Source organism: Crocuta crocuta, unplaced genomic scaffold (genome assembly GCF_008692635.1).
Source record: "Crocuta crocuta isolate KB4526 unplaced genomic scaffold, BGI_CrCroc_1.0 scaffold1293, whole genome shotgun sequence".
In the NCBI taxonomy this organism is placed as follows: domain Eukaryota; kingdom Metazoa; phylum Chordata; class Mammalia; order Carnivora; family Hyaenidae; genus Crocuta; species Crocuta crocuta.
Genome location: NW_027531937.1, coordinates 287858 through 308011, shown reverse-complemented (window position 1 = coordinate 308011; position 20154 = coordinate 287858). Strand labels below are relative to the sequence as shown.

The following is a 20154-nucleotide window of genomic DNA, read 5'->3' as shown; positions in this document are numbered from 1 at the left end:
TCAGAACGGGGGTGGGGGGGTGGGGCGACGGGCCCCGTGGGGACCTCAAGAGTGGTCACTGTGGAGCCCGGTGGCGCAGCCACGCACACGGCTGTCGCTTACGTGTACTCCATGTCCTGACACCTCCTGGTGGCCTGCGCCACCTCCTCCTCCTCTTGCCAGATGTGCGCTTCTAGTGAGCTCTCGCCATAGCTGCCGTTCCTCGAGTGGTTGATGATCGTGGTGTCCCTGGGGACACAGGACACACACAGAGAATGATGGACGTGTTCCTGGGGAGGCATCCCAGGGCACCACACGGAGGTCTCTCTCCACAAACTCCTTCACCTAAACCCTCTCCTGAACCCTGGCCAACTCTCCCCCTAAACCCGACAGAATGAAGACAGTGTCCAGGGGAAACAAAATAAAGTCCACAAATCAAAACTCCCTGGCCCTTCCAGTAACGGCATTGTGTATTAAGCTATGTGGCACGCTGCGCACCCTGCGCCCCTACTGATATCGGGCTGTTGTTGTTACTGGACTGGTGTTTCTCTGCTTATTCTCTTCCCTACTCATTCGTTCTCAATCACAGTCAAAGTTTTATTTCCATTTCTCCCTCACCCAGCAGTGACTTCTGTATGTTACAGTAAGAGGGAGACTCAGCAATGACTTGAACAGACACTGGTCCTTCCGGATGGTGAGGCTCAGCTAGAATCTTCCTTTACACCTGTAGGCTAGCTCATTTCTAGTTTTCTGAGCCCCTGCCTAGGGATGCAGGTCCTCTCAGTGTGACAGCCATGCTGGGTAACAGGGCAGAAAGATGAAGAAGCCACACACCTGTCCTTGGGAAGTCCAGTCAAAAAGGTGAAGCGAGGGGAGGGACACACAAGGTGGATGAAAATACTCGAAGCAGGTGTCTGACTGAAAACAACTGGTCAAAGATCATTATCCCTGTCACTGGTTTTGTTCATTTAATTACTCCTAATTAACCATGATTGGTAAAAACAAGATATCTGTCGGGGCACCTGGGTGGCTCAGTGAGTTGAGCGAACAACTTGAGCTCAGGTCATGATCTGACGGTTTTTGAGTTTGAGCCCCACATCAGGCTCACTGCTGTCAGCACACAGCCTACTTCAGATCCTCTATCTCTGTCTCTCTCTGCCCCTCCCCCACTTGTGTTCTTTCTCAAAAATAAATAAACATTAAAAAAAAGATAACTGGGCCACCTAAGTCTTCTAAGTATATCTCAGACTGAAAGGTGTAGTAATGTCTCTATCAGTGAATGTTAAATTGGTAAGAAATAATGTTGCCAAAGATTTCACATCTCTTTAACTTCCTATTCCAATGCTGCAGTCATATTTAAAATCTTAATAGCTCTTTGCTAGAACACTCAAAAACAGCCATGAGTACGTCTTCTTTCAGCTCTTTAACGACACCTATCAATGCATGAGCATTTCTCTTCTTCCAGGGATGGGGTAAGGCTCGTTGCACACGGCCCTTCACAGAGTTCTCATAGCAACCTGGACAGTTGGGAGGGGTATGTCCATTTTACAGATGAACAAAGAGGTTAGGTGACTTTGTGAGAACACTCAGTGAAGGTGGAGCCGGATTCAAATCCCGAGAGTTCCCTCCAGGCCCTTAGCTACCTCTCTACACGCCCTCCCCCCACAAGCTTCTGTGTCTTTATGAAGAAGGCCTCAGCAAAAAAGCACAAAGATAAAATAGCCAACAAAGTGGGTGCACATGAGAATGTGGCATTTGTGCGAAATGTGGCTGAAAATAAACCACAAGGCCAACTAACACAGAAAACAAGCAACAGCTTTAAACAAACTGACAGGCAAAAGTGCACTCGAGAAGAAGGGCTCTGGAGCACCAAGGGTTGGTGGGAGGTTGGGGGGGGGCGGGTTCTGCTGTGTTGTCACACGGGCAGAATTTTGAGGCAAGTTCTGCAGGTTATGAATTCACCCTGGAGTGCTCAAAAATCATCAACATGGAAATCAGTGGCTGGAGGAAACATTTCCAACCAAGCTACTTTTGGCAAATTTATACAGAGCCAGAGACAAATTAAAAAATTCGTGTTTATACTGTCAAGTAAGGACAGCAGGAACAATTAGATCAAAACATCTTAGAAGGTGTAAATGCACACAAGGCTCTCAAAACAATATTACGTTGCATCAAAACCTGTAAGAAGCTTCAAAACCACAAAAGGCCAAACCTCTCAAAATTCTCATTGATGGTGCCAAAACGCACCAAAATGGCAAAATCAATTGGTATACAAAAATCGTTTAAAAAAATTCACTGCTTATAAATGTGGAGTATGCTTCAGCGACTTGGCAAGTTACAAGACCAGCGGCTGGTCATTTTTACGAGTTCATATGCAGCCATTTAGCATCTAGATGAGAGCTCAGAATTTTGGCCTTTTTCAAATATTCATTTTCCTTTTCTCCCTTTCTATTAAGAGGAAAGCAGCGCAAAATTACAGAGGTTTTCCTTGAAAAGAACATCAAGACTGGAGTTAATACCTGACCCTCCTCTGAACTGACTTTCCCCAAGACCATGGGGAAAGGAGTCGTCGGGAAGGGGAAGGTAGTTTCCCACAGAATTATTAGATGCTCAATAAATACCTGTGGAAGCAGAGAAGTGGGGAAGGGAGGGGTGGTGGAAGGAGCCTGGATTCACTTGCCCGCCTGAGACTCCAAACAGGGCAGACGACAGCGGTGGGGCTGGTAAATTGCACCGGATTCCCATGCTTTGACAGCAACAGACCAATTTCTCTTGCCTGGAGGATGACTATCAAGGCAGAGCCTAGCACAGGTGAGGGGCTGAAGGTGGGCTCTCGTTCGACACCCCTCCACAACGGCCCCCCTCTGGTCCCACCACAAGAGACTTCTGATTTGACATGCTGGTCACAGTTGTCCTCTCAGGGCCAGGATCCCACACACGCAAAGCAACAGGAGCGGAAACAACACGGACACACAGGTAGCACGTGCACCCTGCTCCTGGGGCTCTGGTGTCCTCGGCCAGTGGAATATGGTGTGGTTCTCTGCTCATAACCAGCCAAGAATTATAATTTCCTTTTCAGGGATCAGGTGATTTTTGAATGAAGTAAGCGACTCTCAGAAAGGCCTATGCAGAGTCACACACCTATGGACAGCAGTCAAGGAAGAGGTCTTGAATGTGGTGTCCTGCCTGTGTGGCATGCTCTCCATCAAAACAATATGGTGTGGGGATGCCTGGGTGGCTCAGTCGGTTAAGTGTCTGACTTCGGCTCAGGTCATGATCTCACAATTTGTGAGTTCGAGCTCCGTGTCGGGCTCTATGCTGATAGCTCAGGGCCTGGAGGCCACTTCGGATTCTGTGTCTCCTCTCTGTTCCCCTCCCCACTTGTGCTCTGTCTCTCTCTGTCTCTCAAAAACAAATAAATGCAAAAATAAAATTAAGAAAAAAAACCCCAACATGGTGTGAACGACTCCCAGGGCAATCGCTGACAGCGGTGCATTAGCCCAAATCTGGCAAAGAAGGACAAATCCTCCTTAGCTTTGCGACAGTCTGTGTTCTTCCTCAGAATACTGAGGTGACTTAGTATTGCCTCAGAAAACAGAAAGCTGAAAACAAAAACCTCTCAACTATATAAAAATCAAGGCTTGGCGGTTCCCACCCATCGGCACGAGGACTGAACTGGCGGCTGCAAATCCCTCCAGGTCTTGAGCCACGACTCTGGGGCTCCGCCACACGACGTGCCTCTCTCTGGTCTATTTCTGCTCCCAAGTCTCAGGCAGAGGGGCTACAGTGGGTTGTCTTCCCTCAGGGCCTAGACACACGTAAGGAACACGTGAGCTCTAGGAAATGATCCCCAGTGGCCATTTTCCACGCGGGTCTGCAGGTCTCTCCAGGTGCAAGTGTGCAGCACCCAGTGAAGGCACCTGTGTCCTCATGGGTGGCACTGCTCTCCCCAAGTCCCTGGAGGTACCATCTGGGGGTGCTGGGGGGTCTTCTCCACATGAGTTACTAACGTGAAGACCTTACAGAGCACGCCATGCCCCCCGCCCCAACAGGCCTTCTCTTCCTCTTTAAAGAAACGACACATCCCCCTAGACGTGGGACTGACCAGATGATCAGGCTGCATCCACAGTCTCTACTCCTCACCTGGTTCAGGTTCCTCCCAGACGGTAAAAAAACAGCCCGTATCAAGGTCAGTTTTATGGGTGCTCCTTTGAGATTTGAGGATCTCTTCCACATACATTGACGCTAAACGTTGGTAAATTCCAAACGACTCTGAATTAAATACCCACAGCATCTATGGGCCCACAGCGAACTGGCGGGGGAGGGGTGGGGAGGCAGCGGGCGCCCTGACTGATGGGACGCACAGCCACTCAGGTCAGGGTGACAGTGCGCACAGGTGAGCCCCTGCTCATACAGACAAGCTGACGGTTTAACAGAAATCCTTCGTGAATTATACAGCATCCTGAGCTAATTTTTTTTAATGGTTGTTTATTTTGAGAAAGAGAGTATGAACAGGAGAGAAGCAGAAAGAATGGGAGAGAGAGGATCCCAAGCAGGCTCCATGCTGTCAGCACAGGGCCCAGTGGGGGGGGCTCGAACTCACGAACCCCGAGATCATGACCTGAGCCAAAACCAAGAATCAGACGCTTAACCTACTGAGTGCCCCAGGTGCCCCAGAGCATTCTGAGCTAATTTGTAAAGGAAGAATGAGGCTGTGTGGTCACAGAAAGGAAATAAAGCAACAGAAATAATAAGTGGCAGCAGAAACAAACAATTTCAAACCAAATGAAACCAGGCTCCCAGTCACACCAAGCTCAACGGAACATGGGGCCCTAGAGCTCTGCACCTCTCCGAGCCTCATTTCTTCACCTGCAAAACGAGACCACTAACCATTCCTCTGTTTTTTAACCTTTTTTTGTCTTTATTTACTTTTTTTTGAGAGACAGAGTGTGCACCGGGGGAGGGGCAGAGAGAGGGGGAGACACGGTATCCGAAGCAGGCTGCAGGCTCCTGGCTCCTGGCTGTCAGCACAGAGCCCGATGTGGGGCTTGAACATACAGATTGTGAGATCATCACCTTAGCTGAGGTCAGACACTTCATCGACTGAGCCACCAGGCGCCCCTACGCATTCGTCTTGTTCCCTCCGAACCAGGTGAGGAGTAATGCTACTCACCCAGTGAGTCCCACATGTAATGAGGATTAAAGCCCTTTGTCCGGCCCACGAAACATGCGCACTGTTAAAAGACGGCATAAAGCCCCCTTTGGCAACAGCCTGCTGGAGAAGCACAGAGTACTCCACTGTGGGATGCACTTGCAGCGCCTCAAGAAACCCCCGGCCGCAGCGCAGGCTGGCCTCACCTCTCGGCTGCCGCAGTGGCTGCGGCATTCATGGCGAAGTGGCGGATGGTGCTCTCCTCCAGGTACTTCTGCTCCCACTTGGTCATGTCGGCCTCGAGGGCCAGGATCCGCTCCTCCTTCTCCCTCACAAGTTCCAAGAGGGCTGGCGCGTTATACTCCGGCACGCTGGCTGGCTGCCCGTTTCCATGTTTCTGCAGAAGCGGGAGAAAGAACACCTCGATCCAGAAAAGGGCCAGAGCGTGTACACCGTGCACAGCACGCGTGCTTCATGCTTCTGCTCCCTCTCCAGTGTGGAGAAGACAGACTGCAGCTCTCACCGCCAGGCTACCTCACCTCCCAAAGTCCTCCATCTCATGTCCTCCTCACAGAAGCATCTGAGGCAACATCATCCCAGTGTTAGAGATGAGAAAAGGAAGCCTCTGAGAGGCTAACTGAGCTATTCCATACCTCTCAGCTACTCAGGAGGAGGCTCACACTGGGGTCTGTCTGGCCACACAGCTCCGCACGACAACAAGCGGCTTGTCTCATGTCCTGTCATTCATTTATACCAAAAACGAAAACAGGAACTAGGGCTTGGCCTGCTGGTCTAGGGCATTTTCCCTGGAGGTCAAGGAAGTGACTCCCACTGTCTGTTGCCCCCCGAGGCTGGGAGATAAAATGTAAAGGCAAAGGAAGGGGGAGTCAGATGCCCTGATGTTCATGTCCGCCCGCCTCCCCCACACTCATCTGAGACACAGAGGAATGAGTGCCTGCTTAGAATCAAATAAGATAATTCATATGAAAACACCTATGAATTTGAAAGGGCTAACCGAAGTAAAGCGCTACCAGAAACCTCGAATGCAAGTCGAGCTTGTTTTTCAGCCCTTTCTTTTCATCTGTGTCTGGAAGCTAGGAAATAAAGCGGTGGTGTTCTCTGGACACCAGTATAAGCAGAGGATGCTGACACATCAGATTTCCCCCCTTTTGACTCAGGGATACTGTTTCCTCTGAACAGCATGGCTTCCAGGATGGCAAGGTTCTGAGGAAGTTCTACGTTCAGGAGAGAAGTTCACCCCAGTTATTCTATGTCCTGGCACTCACACTGCCCTCGTGTTTTCCAGTGGTCACAAACTTGCAGGGCTGGCTGCAAGGTGAAGGGTACCTGAACACTGCACCCCGAAGTACATCCCTTACCCGGAGCAACAGCTCACACACAACCTGCAGTCACAGAGTCCGATCCTACCACAGACACGACAGCAGATGGCCAGGGGCTTTCTAGAACCCATATGTTTCTACTCAATTTTTTAAAGCTATAATTACAAATATTCTAGAATCTGGTGGTTGGTTGCCAGTAACCAACAGCTAAGCAGGAATGGAGCAGAAAGCACTAACCGTCATCAACCTGTCCAGGAAGGCGCTGAACCCCCCTCCGGCCAGACACTGGCCTCAAGCAGGGGGGAGTCCACTGAGAGCCAGTCCATCGAGATGTGAAGCTCCACTGTTAGAAACTCTCTAAGAACAATATCCCACAGCCTGGCTAAGCTGCGATCCCTGCTTGTCATTTTCTAAATCCCTCGTGACGCCATCACAGCTGGCTTACTTCTGCAACATCCTCCTGACCTCTCATGAGATCACGGCACCTCTTCCCAGGGCCCTTCATTCAGGTCATTAAGAGTTATTTAAATAAATGCATGAATTTCAACGTTCAAGAACACAGAGACAGCACGGTCTAATGGGTACATATCCTGGCCAGAAAAACGGGTTGAGGGTCAGGCGGGCCAGCTTCTGCTGCCCACTCAGTTGGTCCGCAAATATTTATGGAACATGTACCCTGTGCTGGGGATACCACAGTGAACAACACACATATAATCTTTGTCCTTCATGTTTTCACCTGGGAGGAATGTCCTAATTAGCTAATGACCTTGGGCTGGCCTCTTAACTGCCCTGGGCCTAATTTTTGTCTTCAAGAACATTCCCCCCTTCTCTCTTCTACCTCATAGGACTGTTGGGGTAGCAAGATGTGAAAATTATTTTGAGCTCTTTGCAAGAAAGATAAAATTGTGAATTCTTAAAAATGCTCATTTCCCTTCCTCTTACCTTCATTTCTCCTTTTCCTCCTCTCAGCCTCAAATGATGCTAAGTATTATTTTACCTCCCAAGGTAGAGAGAGATTACTGATAATAACAAGGATAATGGAGTTGAGTCTGGTTTCATAGCACTCAAAATAGAAGATCCAAGGATAAGTAATCTAACTGCAGGGTGTGGGTGGCACATTAACTGAAAAAGAACATTCTTTTTTGCTTTGAGTATTGAGACATGCCCCTTTTGTCAGCCAAAGACTCATAAGTACCCACTGGGTGCCAGCACAGTACCAGGCACCAGAGAAGCCGGCCCTCAATTTGGGGAGGTTAAGATCTCAGTGACTGAGAAGAACTGAAGGGTGGGCCTTAAGTACCAGCGAATATGGCACAGGTTAGATGGATCTGAAGTCCAGAGACAGACTCACCCTTCCTATGAGCTATCAACTAAGCCAAGATGGCGGGAGGCTGGGTGGGTTCCTTAATTTTCTGGACAATCTCACTAACGCTCCCTTCCCTAGCCAAGTACACATACCCCGAGGGAAATGTGTGTGCCTGCCATGAGAAAGAGCTGAGCTGGCCTGAACAGATGCTTTCAAGTGTTTTCAAGTATTGCAGCCACAACCACTATGCTCTATCCAGTAGATAATTCCATGGAGTCCTGTTTTGTGTTTCCCTGGTTCCTAACATAGAACACACCCTTCACCAGCTGCAAAGAGGGTCAGCCCACCACACTGGCTGAGGACACACAAGCCCAGGCTCTCTCTGGAGCCAGGAACCAGTGCATAATGGAGCCTGGCCCAGCTGCAGAACTTTCCTGCATGACTTTTCCCCTTGCCGACGCACATATGGGCCCTAGGCTGGGTCGTTGTGCTCGAAGCCTATTAACAGCTAAGTCATGTGGACAGCTGTTATTGGCAGAAAGAAGGAAAGGCAGAAGGACTAGGAGCTTATGGTCAGTATTATATTCTAGTGATAGTCCTGAATCCTTCCTCTCCTTTATTTCTGAACACTCACTGATGATCATGTCCTACTAATTTTGCCATCTTACTGGCTCCTTCATGGAATCCCACTTGAGGACATCACGGCCTGCATGTTGGCTCTTCTCACTTCAACATTCACCCCTCCAGACCCTCCAGACACTACCAGAGGGCTCTTTCTCTGGTCCTTTGTACCATTTTCCTCTCTGCCCTCACCCTACCACCCCCCCCCCCCCCAGTCACTGGCCCTCAGCTGACTACAGAAGAAAGTCAATCTCTCAACCTGACTGAATGCCTCCTCACAAGCCACCTCACTGCTTTCTCCCAGTAGCTAGTTGCACCCAGCCGTCCAGAACTCGCCATACTGTCTCATACCTCTCTCCTCCATGCAAAATCCTCCTCCTGTCTCTGATGTTCTTTCCCCAGAATGCCCAACAAACTCATCTTTCAAAGTCCAACTCAAGTGTCCTCCTCTGTGAAGCTGTCTCCAGCCACACTGTGCTGTGCCCTCGCCCTGGTGGCCACTACTTTCCTTCTTTTGTCACTGCAATGAGCAGATTGCCTGGTTCCTGCACTGGCCACCATGCTAGTTCACTGGGGATGGAGTTCTCATTCACCAATGCACAGTGCACAGCCTGAACCACAGCATGTGCTGTGCTGCAGAACAGGTGCTGGATGGATGTGTGGCCCCAGCCTCACCTGCCGGGTCCTCAGCCTCACCTGCTGGGTCCTCAGCGCATCGAGCTCTCTCTCCAGCCAGGTCCGCAGTCTCCGCTCCATCTGTTCTCGCTTCTCACACGCAGACTGCAGCTGGCTCAGGGCCTGCTGGAGCTTCTCAACCTTCTCCACATAGGCTTGCTTCTCTCGTAGCTGAGCAGAGGACAGTGAAGGGCGGCAGAGAACTCAGAGCGGCAGCACTCAAAGCTGAGGTGGAGGTGGGGGGTCAGGGTACCTGGGATCCTATCTGAACTGCAAGTGTTTGTGCCTTCCCTACCGCCACCCCCCTGGTGTGCTGGGACAGAGAGGATTTAGACAAAGGCCACCAGGAATTAAAGGCCCTACCAGCGCACTTGCTTTCAGTAGCGTGCGCTGCTCTGAGCTCCATCCTTGGTTACTGCTTAATGATTACAGCATTTGCAGACACTGACAACGAAACTAGCAAAGAGCTTTCAATGCCACAAGGAAAGGCTTATTCTATAGTGTTAACTAAAAAATCCAGAATCAAAAACTAAACACATACACATTGCCTGCCCGTATATCTATCTATTATGTACACGTAAAAAGAGACTGGAAGGGGCACCTGGGTGGCTTAGTCAGTTAAGCATCCCACTCTTGATTTTGGCTCTGGTCATGATCCCATGGCAGTTCATGGGATGGAGCCCTGTATTGGGCTCTGTGCTGACAGCATGGAGCCTGCTTGGGATTCTCTCTCTCTCCCTCTCTCTCTGCCCCTCCCCCACACACATTTGCCCTCTCTCTCAAAATAAACATTAAAAAAAAAAGACCGGAAATACTTAAAAAGCATCACCATGTTTATGTGTATGGCACAACAGTAATCTCCCATTTTCCTTATTATCTTCTGTAGTTTTCAAATCTTCTATATAACTATAGGTGTATGTATACATGCATGTGTACCCATTTGTGTGTGGATAAATATATAATTTCCTATCTGGATATCTGTGGAGTAACTTTCTCCTAAAGACTTCAGAGCCCTTTACAGAGGGGTAGTTAACAGCCCTGAAGAGACAGGAAGGGCACAGTGAACACTCAAACGTCACCATAACTGAGGAAACAGAAATTAAGGTGGAAGGGATTTATGTCCCATCAGGCAGATTTAGAATCATGAAAACTTCGTTTTCTTCCAATGAGGAGTCTGGCCCATGTTCACAAATCCTAGGTGCATTTCTAACTTTCTGGGAATTGGCTCATGCCAAAAACCAGGCTGAGGGCTGACTTGATCTGGTCGTGGGTGAAAAGACACCAGACGGTATTTGCCGTCTGCACCTGGGCGTGCTGATGCCTCACAGGTGATTCAGATCCTGAGTTCAGCCTATGACTGCACTGGCAAGCCGGAACAGGCTAGCGATTGAAGAGCTTGCTGCAAAAGGTGGTTTCTCACTTAGCAGACAGCACCGTACTGAGCTATGCCTGTATCCCGGCCAAAGCCACAGAAATAAAATGGAAGTGCTTCCGATGTTTTGGCATAGGGGGCAGCAACCTTACAGCCTTCTCTAAACCTGCTCTTGGCATCAGTTTCCATCAGGCACTTTTTTTTTTTAATGTTTTATTTATTTCTGAGAAAGAGAGAGAGACAGCGTGAGCAGGGGAGAGTGAGAGAGAGAGGGAGATACAGAATCTGAAACAGGCTCCAGGCTCTGAGCTAGCTGTCAGCACAGAGCCCGATATTGGGCTTGAACCCACGAACCGTGAAATCATGACCTGAGCTGAAGTCAGCTGTTTAGCCGACTGAGACACCCAGGCGCCCCTCCATCAGGCCCTTTTATTCACCATGCTTTTGATCATTTGATTCAACTGAATAGACACTTAAGGACCTACTAACTGCAGGTTCCTGTGCCCGAAGCTGATTGGCCTGATGAAAAATTTTGTGAATACCATTCATACACTACTTACAGCACATCCTGTGTGTATACAGTTTTCTGCATGTGCAGCCCTAAGAACAGATGGGCCATGAGATCTGTTCATCATGGTGCCTTCTGGGCAGAGTACACTGTATGTCCCTAATGCGCGCAACAGTGCTCGACACCCAGCAAAATACTCAACAAATGTCTGCTAAACAGAGAACTGTTATTCCTAATCAATAGCAAGATCCTTGAAGGCCTAGATCTGCCTCATTTACCTCTGTATCAGCCTTAAATCTAGCAAAGAGTATATTAGGATGAGGACAATTAAGAATAACAGTTAAGAGGCACCTGGGTGGCTCAGTCGGTTAAGCGACCGACTCTCGATTTTGGGTCAGGTCGTGATCTCATGGTTCATGAGTTCAAACCCCCCACTGGGCTCTGCTCTGACAGTGTGAAGCCTGCTTGGGATTCTCTCTCTCCCTCTTTCTCTGTCCCAGTGCTCTCACTCTGCCTCAAAATAAATAAATAACATTAAAAAAGAAGAATAACAGTTAAAAATATCAGCCAACATTTTTGGCGCTCCTCCAGGCCAAGCATTGTGCTTTATATGCAATTATCTCGTTTAATCTTCCTGATGACAGTCAGAACACAACTGCTCTGTTATCTCCATTTAAGAGAGGGAAGACTGAGACTTGAAGAGGTTACAGGACTTGCTCAAGGTCACACACTAACAGATCCCAGGGTCAGGATTCTAATTCACCGTAGTCCTGGCTCTGGAGTCGCTGCCCTTAGCCGTCATGGGAAGTCAGGATAAGCACTCAGTATGAGCTACCTGAACTCAATAAAGACCCTTCAAAAGAACAGGGAGTCATGCTGGAAGGGAGACAAAAAAGAGATTTTGGGATGCAATCAAAGACTTGTTTCTGTAACAAGAAAAGATCCATACTAGTGATTATAAAAAATTGGTCTTTAAGGAACTCACAATTAGCTTGTATTTTATTAGAAGTATTAAAATGAAAAGATTTAAAAAAATTTAATTCTCTTTGGCTCCACACACGGAGATGGAGCCTGAATAAGAAATTTCGGTTATAACCATAATGAGGAGTCCTGGGCCTCCTTTCTCAAAACAGACCCTGTGTCCTTCAGGGATTAAGGTCGCTTTCTGCAGCAAACGTACTTCCTATTTAATGAGTGGCAACAGAGAATCCTCCGGGACTGCGCCTTGGGGTCCTCACACTAGTCTTAAAATTGCGGTTTCTGCAGAGGCACCTGGAAGGCTGAGTCAGGTAAGCGTCCAGCTCTTGATTTCAGCTCAGACCAGGATCTCATGGTTCATGAGACTGAGCCTCGAGTCGGGCTCTATGGGCAGCATAGAACCTGCTTGGAATTCTCTCTCTCCCTCTCCTTTGCTTCCCACCCCCCCCAACTCTTTCATGTACACACTTGCTCTCTCTCTCCCTCTCTCAAAAATAAACATTTTTTAATTGCAGTTTCTACATAGGACTTGTGGCTTTAAAAGGCTTCTAATGGGCAAGACCTTTGTTGATTTAACCATCTCCCCCTTCAGCTGCTCGAACCTTGAAGCCGAAGGTGCTGGGACGCCCCCGTTACCCGGCGTCAGGAGGTGTCTTCCGAAGGAGCAGCTTTTCATCTTCAGCAACAGTTGGATTAACAAGAGCACTGTTTTCTGCATGCCAAGCACCAAGGTCAGTACTCTGTGGAATATGAGCTTCTATTTCCAACGTGGCTCTGGGCAGGGCAGCGCCCTAACAGCGGGGCCTTGCCGCCTCAGGGGGCTGACGGGGGCGGCGCAGCAGGCTACCTGCCCGGGCCTCTCCTTTTCTGCCACCGCGTCGACAGCCTGACCCTCAGAACCTCAGCAACGGTCGTTCTTCCACAGCAGGCTTAGAGGCAAAGTCTCCCTCGCAAAACTTAATCTAAAGGGCTGATTTAATCAGAAACCACTAAATCCATAATTCTTGAGAGGGATCAAACTTTCCTGCACTAGCGGGGTGACTGCCCAGCTGAGCCAACTTCTGGGAACTGAAGACGGGTTTGCTGCAGGCCACCCCCACTCCTCCCAATCAGAGCCTTCTGCCTTTTTTTTTCTTAATGCAACCAAAAGCCCAAAGACAGAGCAGATAAACTATTTCTTAAAAGAAAAACTGTTAGTCTCTTCTCTCCACAGGCACCAGTGGTTTTCAGTCCTTCCATTTATTTCCAGCCCTGGACACTTGCCCACCAGTGGGCTGCAGGCTGGATTTCAGGCGGAAAGTGAGCTCTCTCACGGCTGTCTTTCTATTCTGCCTCGTTCTGGGCTGGATAAACTGTGTCTGTATGAACTTTTATTTGGGAGGCCTCCTACATCCCTCCCCCTGACTCAATGCGATGGAGTTGGCTCCAGGCAGGGGTGCTGATTAGGAAAAGGAAGTGGAGGTCCTCAGGGCACTGCCCGCACCCCGTCTCACCTCCTCCTCCAGCTTGATGACCCTGGCCTGGGCGTTGCTCAGAGCCTGGTCCAGGATCTCGATGTGTCTCCGGTGGTCTTCGCTGGCAGTTCGCACTGCTGCTAACTCCATTTCCAACTTCTCCTTCTCCTTCAAGAATTCTTTGTCTAAAAGGGAGACAGAACAAAACCACCTCTATCAGAGAGCACTCACCCTCTGGGCTCGTGGCCAGTCTACATCTGGCAAGGATTAGGAATAAAAAAGCATACAGAGAGTAGAGGGTTGAATTACCGCTTTTGCTCCCTCTTAATAGTGGTGATGTGTGCGGTAAGGGTTTGCTCAAAAACCGCTGTTAAGTCTCGATCCATTCCAGGTCACAGTTGCAGAGATGAACAGTACGCAAAGAACCAGTGACCCCACGTTCTCTATAACTCATTTCTGTGCAACATTTACTTTCATGCTTCAAATTAACCTTGTACCTACGATTTCGCTTTATGCTCACACCTCCCCTACCTCCATCTTCCAAACCGGCGATGAAAGGGCAGGCAGGCCTAACAATAATACTAATATTCTCATCCAGAGAAAAATAAACCAAGGTCCAGAGGGTTCAGCTCTTTGGCTGACACCGGAGAACAGAGGGGAGCTCTGGCCCAGGCCTCCAATCTTGAGCTGGACCCTCTTCCCATATGACCTGGACCCCCACATTTTCTCCTAGTTCTGTTCAAGAGGGGAAAGGGAAATTGCTCTGGATTTAGGAAATTGTCTTCTCATTCACTGTCTCTTTGCACAAGGAAAGCAAGGGCCGCTGCATTCAGTAGCTTCCACACCACCTTCCGGTAGACTGACTATCATGTTAGTTTAAGCAGGGACGGCCAATGGTATCACGGGATCAGTATTATTTATCGAAGACATTCTTCCTGGCAACAAAAGCAATACACTTTATTTTGAAAATAAATCCGAATGTTTCATCACGTTGTATGTAATATGGAAAAACTTGAATGAATTCACTGTGCAAGATTAAAGGATTGGTTAAACAAACTACTTTAAGCCCTACAATAGCCTAGGTTGCAGCCATTAAACATTAAATAAGATATTATCAGTGACATGGAAAAACACTTCATTATTGAAAAGAAGTGGCTACATAAACCCTACTCATGCTATTCCACTGTTGTGAAAAATAAGGCACATGCAACAGCTGCAGCAAGTTAGAAACTGATTTCTTCGGGCCCACGCCACTCGAATGCTTCAGACAGTTCTCGGGATCCTTTGGCAACCCCCACCGAAACACAGAGAACCACAGTGCAGAAGCTACACCGGCGTGTGCCCACGGTTTCACTCATTCGCATATCCTCACAGAGTCATCCATTAATTCAACAAAGAGTTATCAAACAGTAAGAATCAGCCCTGTGGGCACGGAAGCAATGGAGAAAGAATGCTGTGCTTAAGAAGCAGGAAACATGCTTTTGAATACAGGGCATGAGACTAAAAAAAGACACTTTAAGCCTACAAATAAGCATTTAACAAACTCATAATTTTAGAGCCGGAAGGGATCATAGGAAATAACCCCCTCTAGTTCCACCGCTACTTTATGAGTGAAGAAAGGAAAGCACAAGAGCGAAGGCACTTGTCCAAGGTCCCCCTGCCAGCTGGCGTGGAGCTAGGGCCTGAACCCGGGTCTCCTGATGTCCCAGTACAATGTCCTTCCCCCTTGACTGCGCTGACCCTGCACCGTGAGGTCATGTCGACAGGATCCAAGTGCAAGTGGAACAGCTTCAGCACTGGCAGCCTGGGTAGCTTTGTATAGCTAAGTGGCAGAAACAATGGCATCTGCTGGAAATAAAATGAAGCCACCAAGATCCTAACCCCGAACACAGAATTACTTGGGGGCTATTTATGTGCCTCACTGCAACAACCAACATCACTCCCCACTTCTCCCTTTCAGCGGCATCTGAAATACTCTCTCTGAAACTTCTTTCCTAATCCATGGAGAATGGCCACGCGAAAGGCCCAAACAAATGGGTCAGTAGCAGCCCACTGACTTTGCGCCCCACGCTCCACAGCCCTGAATGACCCAGAGCCTTTCACTCTTCCTGTGCAGAGTCAATGACATTTGAACGCTAGCTGTTTGGGCAACAGCTCAACAGCCAGGGGGCCCACTGGCCTTGTCCGGGCTCTGGAGGGCACCCAGGAGTTACTCAGCATGCTTGGGAAAGAGACGCTGGATTTCAGGGCTCCTGCCTGCTTATCAGCCTAAGCGTAAAAGTTATTCTCTTTCTTGAGGACAGCGAAGGACATGTTGATTTTGACCAGAAGAAGGTAAAAGGATAGACTGAGCTCAAGACTAGAAGCCACTTAAGTTCTGCAAATTGATGATCATAATTATTTCTGCATCACAATGACAGGTATTCATATTTCTGAATTAAGACTCCCTCCCCTCCTATACACACACACACACACACACACACACACACACAGGTGGACACACTGGATTCTAGCATTTACTATTTGCTTGATATCATACTGTGGTTAAAGCATGGACCTCAACATCAGAAAACTAGATTCAAGTCCCAAGTTCACCACTTTCTATGCTTGAGGTCTCAAGCATGGTTAACCTGTCTCTGAGACTCAGCTCCCTCATCTAATCAAATCATCTAATGGGACTATCAGATGAGAAAGATAACATCTACAACACAGCGTCTTCAAACACGACTCTGCCGATGGAGATGAGGCCTATAAAGCAGAAGGACCTGAATATTCTAGGCATCTGTTTGGGTCATTATTGATTCCCTGAGCCTAGAAAAGTGCCTGGCTCAATGTAGTTGACTGAATGGATAAATCTCTACTATGTGCCAAGTTCGTCGCAAACCGTATAATAAGTGGTAGGTAGTTCTCGTTAGCTGCTAGCTATTTCCTGACAGCCTTTGTTCCACAGCTGTCCACTGTGCCACTGAGGCTGTGCTGACCATGGATGTCCCCGGGTCCCTTCTTTGCTGAGGCTCCCTGAACCTCACAGGCTACACCACCAGACAGAGATGGAAGTACTGAATGAAGACTCCATTAGCTCTGGACTGCTTTGCAGTCCTCTGAAATTCACAGGTCGAAACATCTATGTTATGAGTTTGATGACCTTAAATTTCAGGCTGCAGCAATGTCACTTAGTATCACTCACACTGGCTCAGAACTCCTTGTCCACTGATAAGAAGCAGTGGTGCTCTGGATGATAAAGTTTTAAAAACAATGTTCTTGACAGCAGCAACAGTAACAAAATCTGCTCATGTTTGTTAAATGACTACCGTGTTCCAAAAATGGTGACTTAATTCCCTTTAATTATTCCCTTTATTCTAAATTTACTGTGGAATTATTATCCCCATTATTATTTCCACATTCCAACAGGTTAAGTCACATGCCCACAGAAGTGGGACCGCTCTGTCAACGGCAGAGGCAGAAAGTGCTTTTGTGCCTAACTCAAGTTCACAAGCATAGTGCTATGTGTCTCCCCTGAGGCACAGAATATAGCGCAGAATACAGAGGCAGAAAGTACACGAGAGCTCCATGACGCTCATTATTGCAAGACTTACATATGTCACAGCCTGTATCATATTTCTCCAAACAGAGCAACCCCATCCACACGTATATCCCTCTGCAAGTATTAATTAAGCATCTATTACATGGAGGCATCAGAGAGTACTGTGAAAAGCTTGGTACTAGAAGTAAATTGCCTAGATTCATGTCCAGCTCTACCACTTACAGTTCTGTGACTTTGGGGACAAATGGACTTGCCTTTGAAGTGAGGATCACAACAGCACCTACTTGGAAAATGCATAAGGTATGGGGTGGGGCACATGGGTGGCTCAGTCGGTTGAGCATCAGACTTTGGCTCAGGTTGTGATCTCACGGTTGGTGAGTTCGAGACCTGTGTTGGGCTCTCTGCTGTCAGTGCAGAGCCTGGAGCCCACTTTGGATCCTCTGCCCCCCACTTCCCTTTCTGCCCCTCTACTGCTTGTGTGCTGTCTCTCAAAAATAAACATTAAAAAATGCATATGGTAAGTACTCAGTAAATGTCAACTATGATAATGCTGTGGTTATTGCTGGTGTTCTTGAAGGCGTAATAAATTCAGGGGCTGCAAGATGAGTAGGTTGTAGCGTTTTCCTCTCATTCAGGCAGGAAGTGACACAAGGACACACACAAAACAATGGGACAGGTCACACTAACATGCTTGAACAGGTGCTGTGAGAACACAGAGAGAACGTCTAATTCAGGCTAGTGTGTGAGGAGGGGGAGTGTCAAGGCAGTGAGCCTGTGGGGGGGATGCTGGCTCTGACCCCGGAAACATAGGACTGAGGGGTGTCAGGGCCATTCTAAAAGGTCCTCTCTCAGGAGATGCCAAGGGAGAGCCCCATGGGTGAGGTCACTGCATAAGACGGTCCCTTCAGCTTACTAGTAGTTAAGCCCCATGGGCTATCTCAAGAAAGACCAGCCTCACACTGAATTCTTGGTTGGGCTCCAATGTATATACTGAGAATTCCTAGAACAGGCAAGTTGACACAAGAGAACTCTTGCCCAGAATGGTCCGTTTACTCAGTGGATATGAATTACCCTGAGCTGCATGGAGCAGCGGGTTGTTTAGCACATGGCCCCAGGCCCATTTACACAGAGGATGTCTGCTCATACACTGTTTACTTTGGAAAGAACAGCGGTGGTATGGCTTTGCCCGGCCGACCTCGTTCGATTCTGGCACCTTCACACACACCAGTTCACCTTGGACATGTGAGATGTCCTGGACTCCGTCTCCTCAAATGGAATGAACCAGATCTACTTTGCATGACCGATGTGAGGATTAGGGTGGCTATCCGGAAAACACCTCCCATGGGGCTTGGCACATAACAGGTACTTGAAAAATAACGTGAGCTGACGTATTACTGGGGGCTTACCATGTCTGTCCTCTGCTTTATAACAGCACCTCCCTTACTCCTCCTAACAACTTGGTTCGACAACTGAGAAAACCAGAGAGAAGTGAGCTGCGACACTAGTACAGGTCAAATGGTAGTTGCTTTTCTGCCGCCACCCACAGGGTTAGGCTCTTTCCTAAGGAGAGCGCAAACGTGGATGTAAACTAGAACTGGCCCAATAATTCAAAGACGCTCCCTTTCCATCTTACCTTCTCCTCTGCCAGTTCTAGGGAAGGTCGAATGGACAGTCTGTCGAAGGTGCTTCTGCAAATGCTACCTGAGCACTGAGCTCGACAGTTGGCTGCACCACGGGATGATGGGCCCTCATAACCTCTGCTGGGAAATGCCAAGGATGGGGTATGTGCGTGGGGTGTGACAGTGGGGGTGCCAGGGCACCGTGTGCCACGCTGCTGGTTTATAACTTGGTGCTCCAACTTACGGTGGGAATTCATGCGGGAGCAAAGCTGTGACCTGGCCCTTCTCAAGTAGGTATTAATTTCTAGGCCTCTCCTGATGTATGGGGTTTTAATGAGCTTTTCCCTGAACCCAATATAACTGAAGGAATGGGGAGACCAGCTGCTGCCAGCGTGGCCGAGGGCTGACTAATTTACTGGAATGCTTGGAAGGTAAAAGATAAGTCTTCCTTTCCCTGTTCCCTCCTTTCAGCCAGAACCAAGGTTTAACCCATTAACTGGCTGGTTCTGTGGGGATTTAGATCTGTCCCAGATCGTGCGCACATTCGTGTGCGCATGTGCGTAGATATAAACACAGACCAAGCCAATTCTGTTCTAGTTCCAGATCCCATATGCTCACAAAGAAATGCACAACTGGCCCATTAACGGGCTGGTTCTTTGCAGTTATTTCCCTGGCACTTCTCAAGGAAGGTTCTTGTTGCCTTGCAGGTGGCAAGAGGAAGCGGTGGTGATGGAGCAAAGGGAGGAGAAGGCAGGCACAACCCAACACACCTCTCTGACATGCCAATGACCACAAGTCTCGTTCTGATGGAGGAGACTGATTTTAGGAGTATAGTCTCTGGCTGCTCTGAGTAAAGAGAATGTAAAGGACTCTACAAGAGAACAGGCCACAGACAGTGGGAGTCAGAGGAGATGGGGCTGACAGTCCCCAGGCCCTCTGAGTACAACAGCAGAGGCCCCACGTCCAGCACCGGTGGGAGAGGGCCTGCAAGAGGCAAGTGCTTCCTCACTGGATCTCCATGGAGCAGACAACTTTCACAGAGTGGGGTACGACAATGCTCAACTTACAAGAGCCATTACTACAGTCCTCTACACACAGGGCTAATCTGGCAAGTCGCCATGAGTTCCCTACAAAGCTCCCTTCATCTGCCCCTACCTAGTACTCCCCATTTGAGGGGGTCAAACCTGAAGGGCCTTGTGCCCAAACCAGGCCAGAGTCTCTCATCCAGGAACATGAAAGTGGGAGCCATGGAGAGGCGTGATGCTGACGTGGGAACCTAGCTCTTAGGCTAGCAGCCATATTCCAGCATGTGCTTTGGAGAAACAGAGAAAGCCATTCTGTAGAGAATGAAGGATCAAGCAGGGGGACATAAAAGGTGGATGAGAATCCATGGGTGACAGAGAGGGAGGAAAACAGAGCCATACAGGCAAACACAGACCCCTAAATGCAAACTATGCCTTGATTCTCACAGACACGGAAACCCCCAGCCCCTGCCTGCACTTCCTGCCTGAGGGCTCCATTGCACATGGATCTACTTAGAAAACAGTCCTCTTATTTGGGCTTCAGCTACTAGCTCAGGCACATTTTCTTTTCATAATGAAAGATC

General features: G+C 48.6%; 1 protein-coding gene across 5 annotated transcripts in view; it reads right to left on the bottom strand.

Moving 5' to 3' along the window:
- Positions 1-20154, bottom strand: part of AMOTL1 (angiomotin like 1) — a 154614-nt gene that overhangs the window by 11407 nt on the left and 123053 nt on the right. For all 5 annotated transcript variants that reach the window (XR_013337789.1, XM_077775031.1, XM_077775032.1 and 2 more), the window contains 4 exons: positions 13425-13570; positions 9095-9244; positions 5338-5528; positions 103-228 (listed from right to left, as the gene is read on the bottom strand). Coding sequence is in view for 4 of the 5 variants with exons in the window: in XM_077775031.1 (XP_077631157.1) it covers positions 103-228; positions 5338-5528; positions 9095-9244; positions 13425-13570 (613 nt within the window). In the remaining variant the exon portion in view is untranslated. The remainder of the gene's footprint in view (positions 1-102; positions 229-5337; positions 5529-9094; positions 9245-13424; positions 13571-20154) is intronic.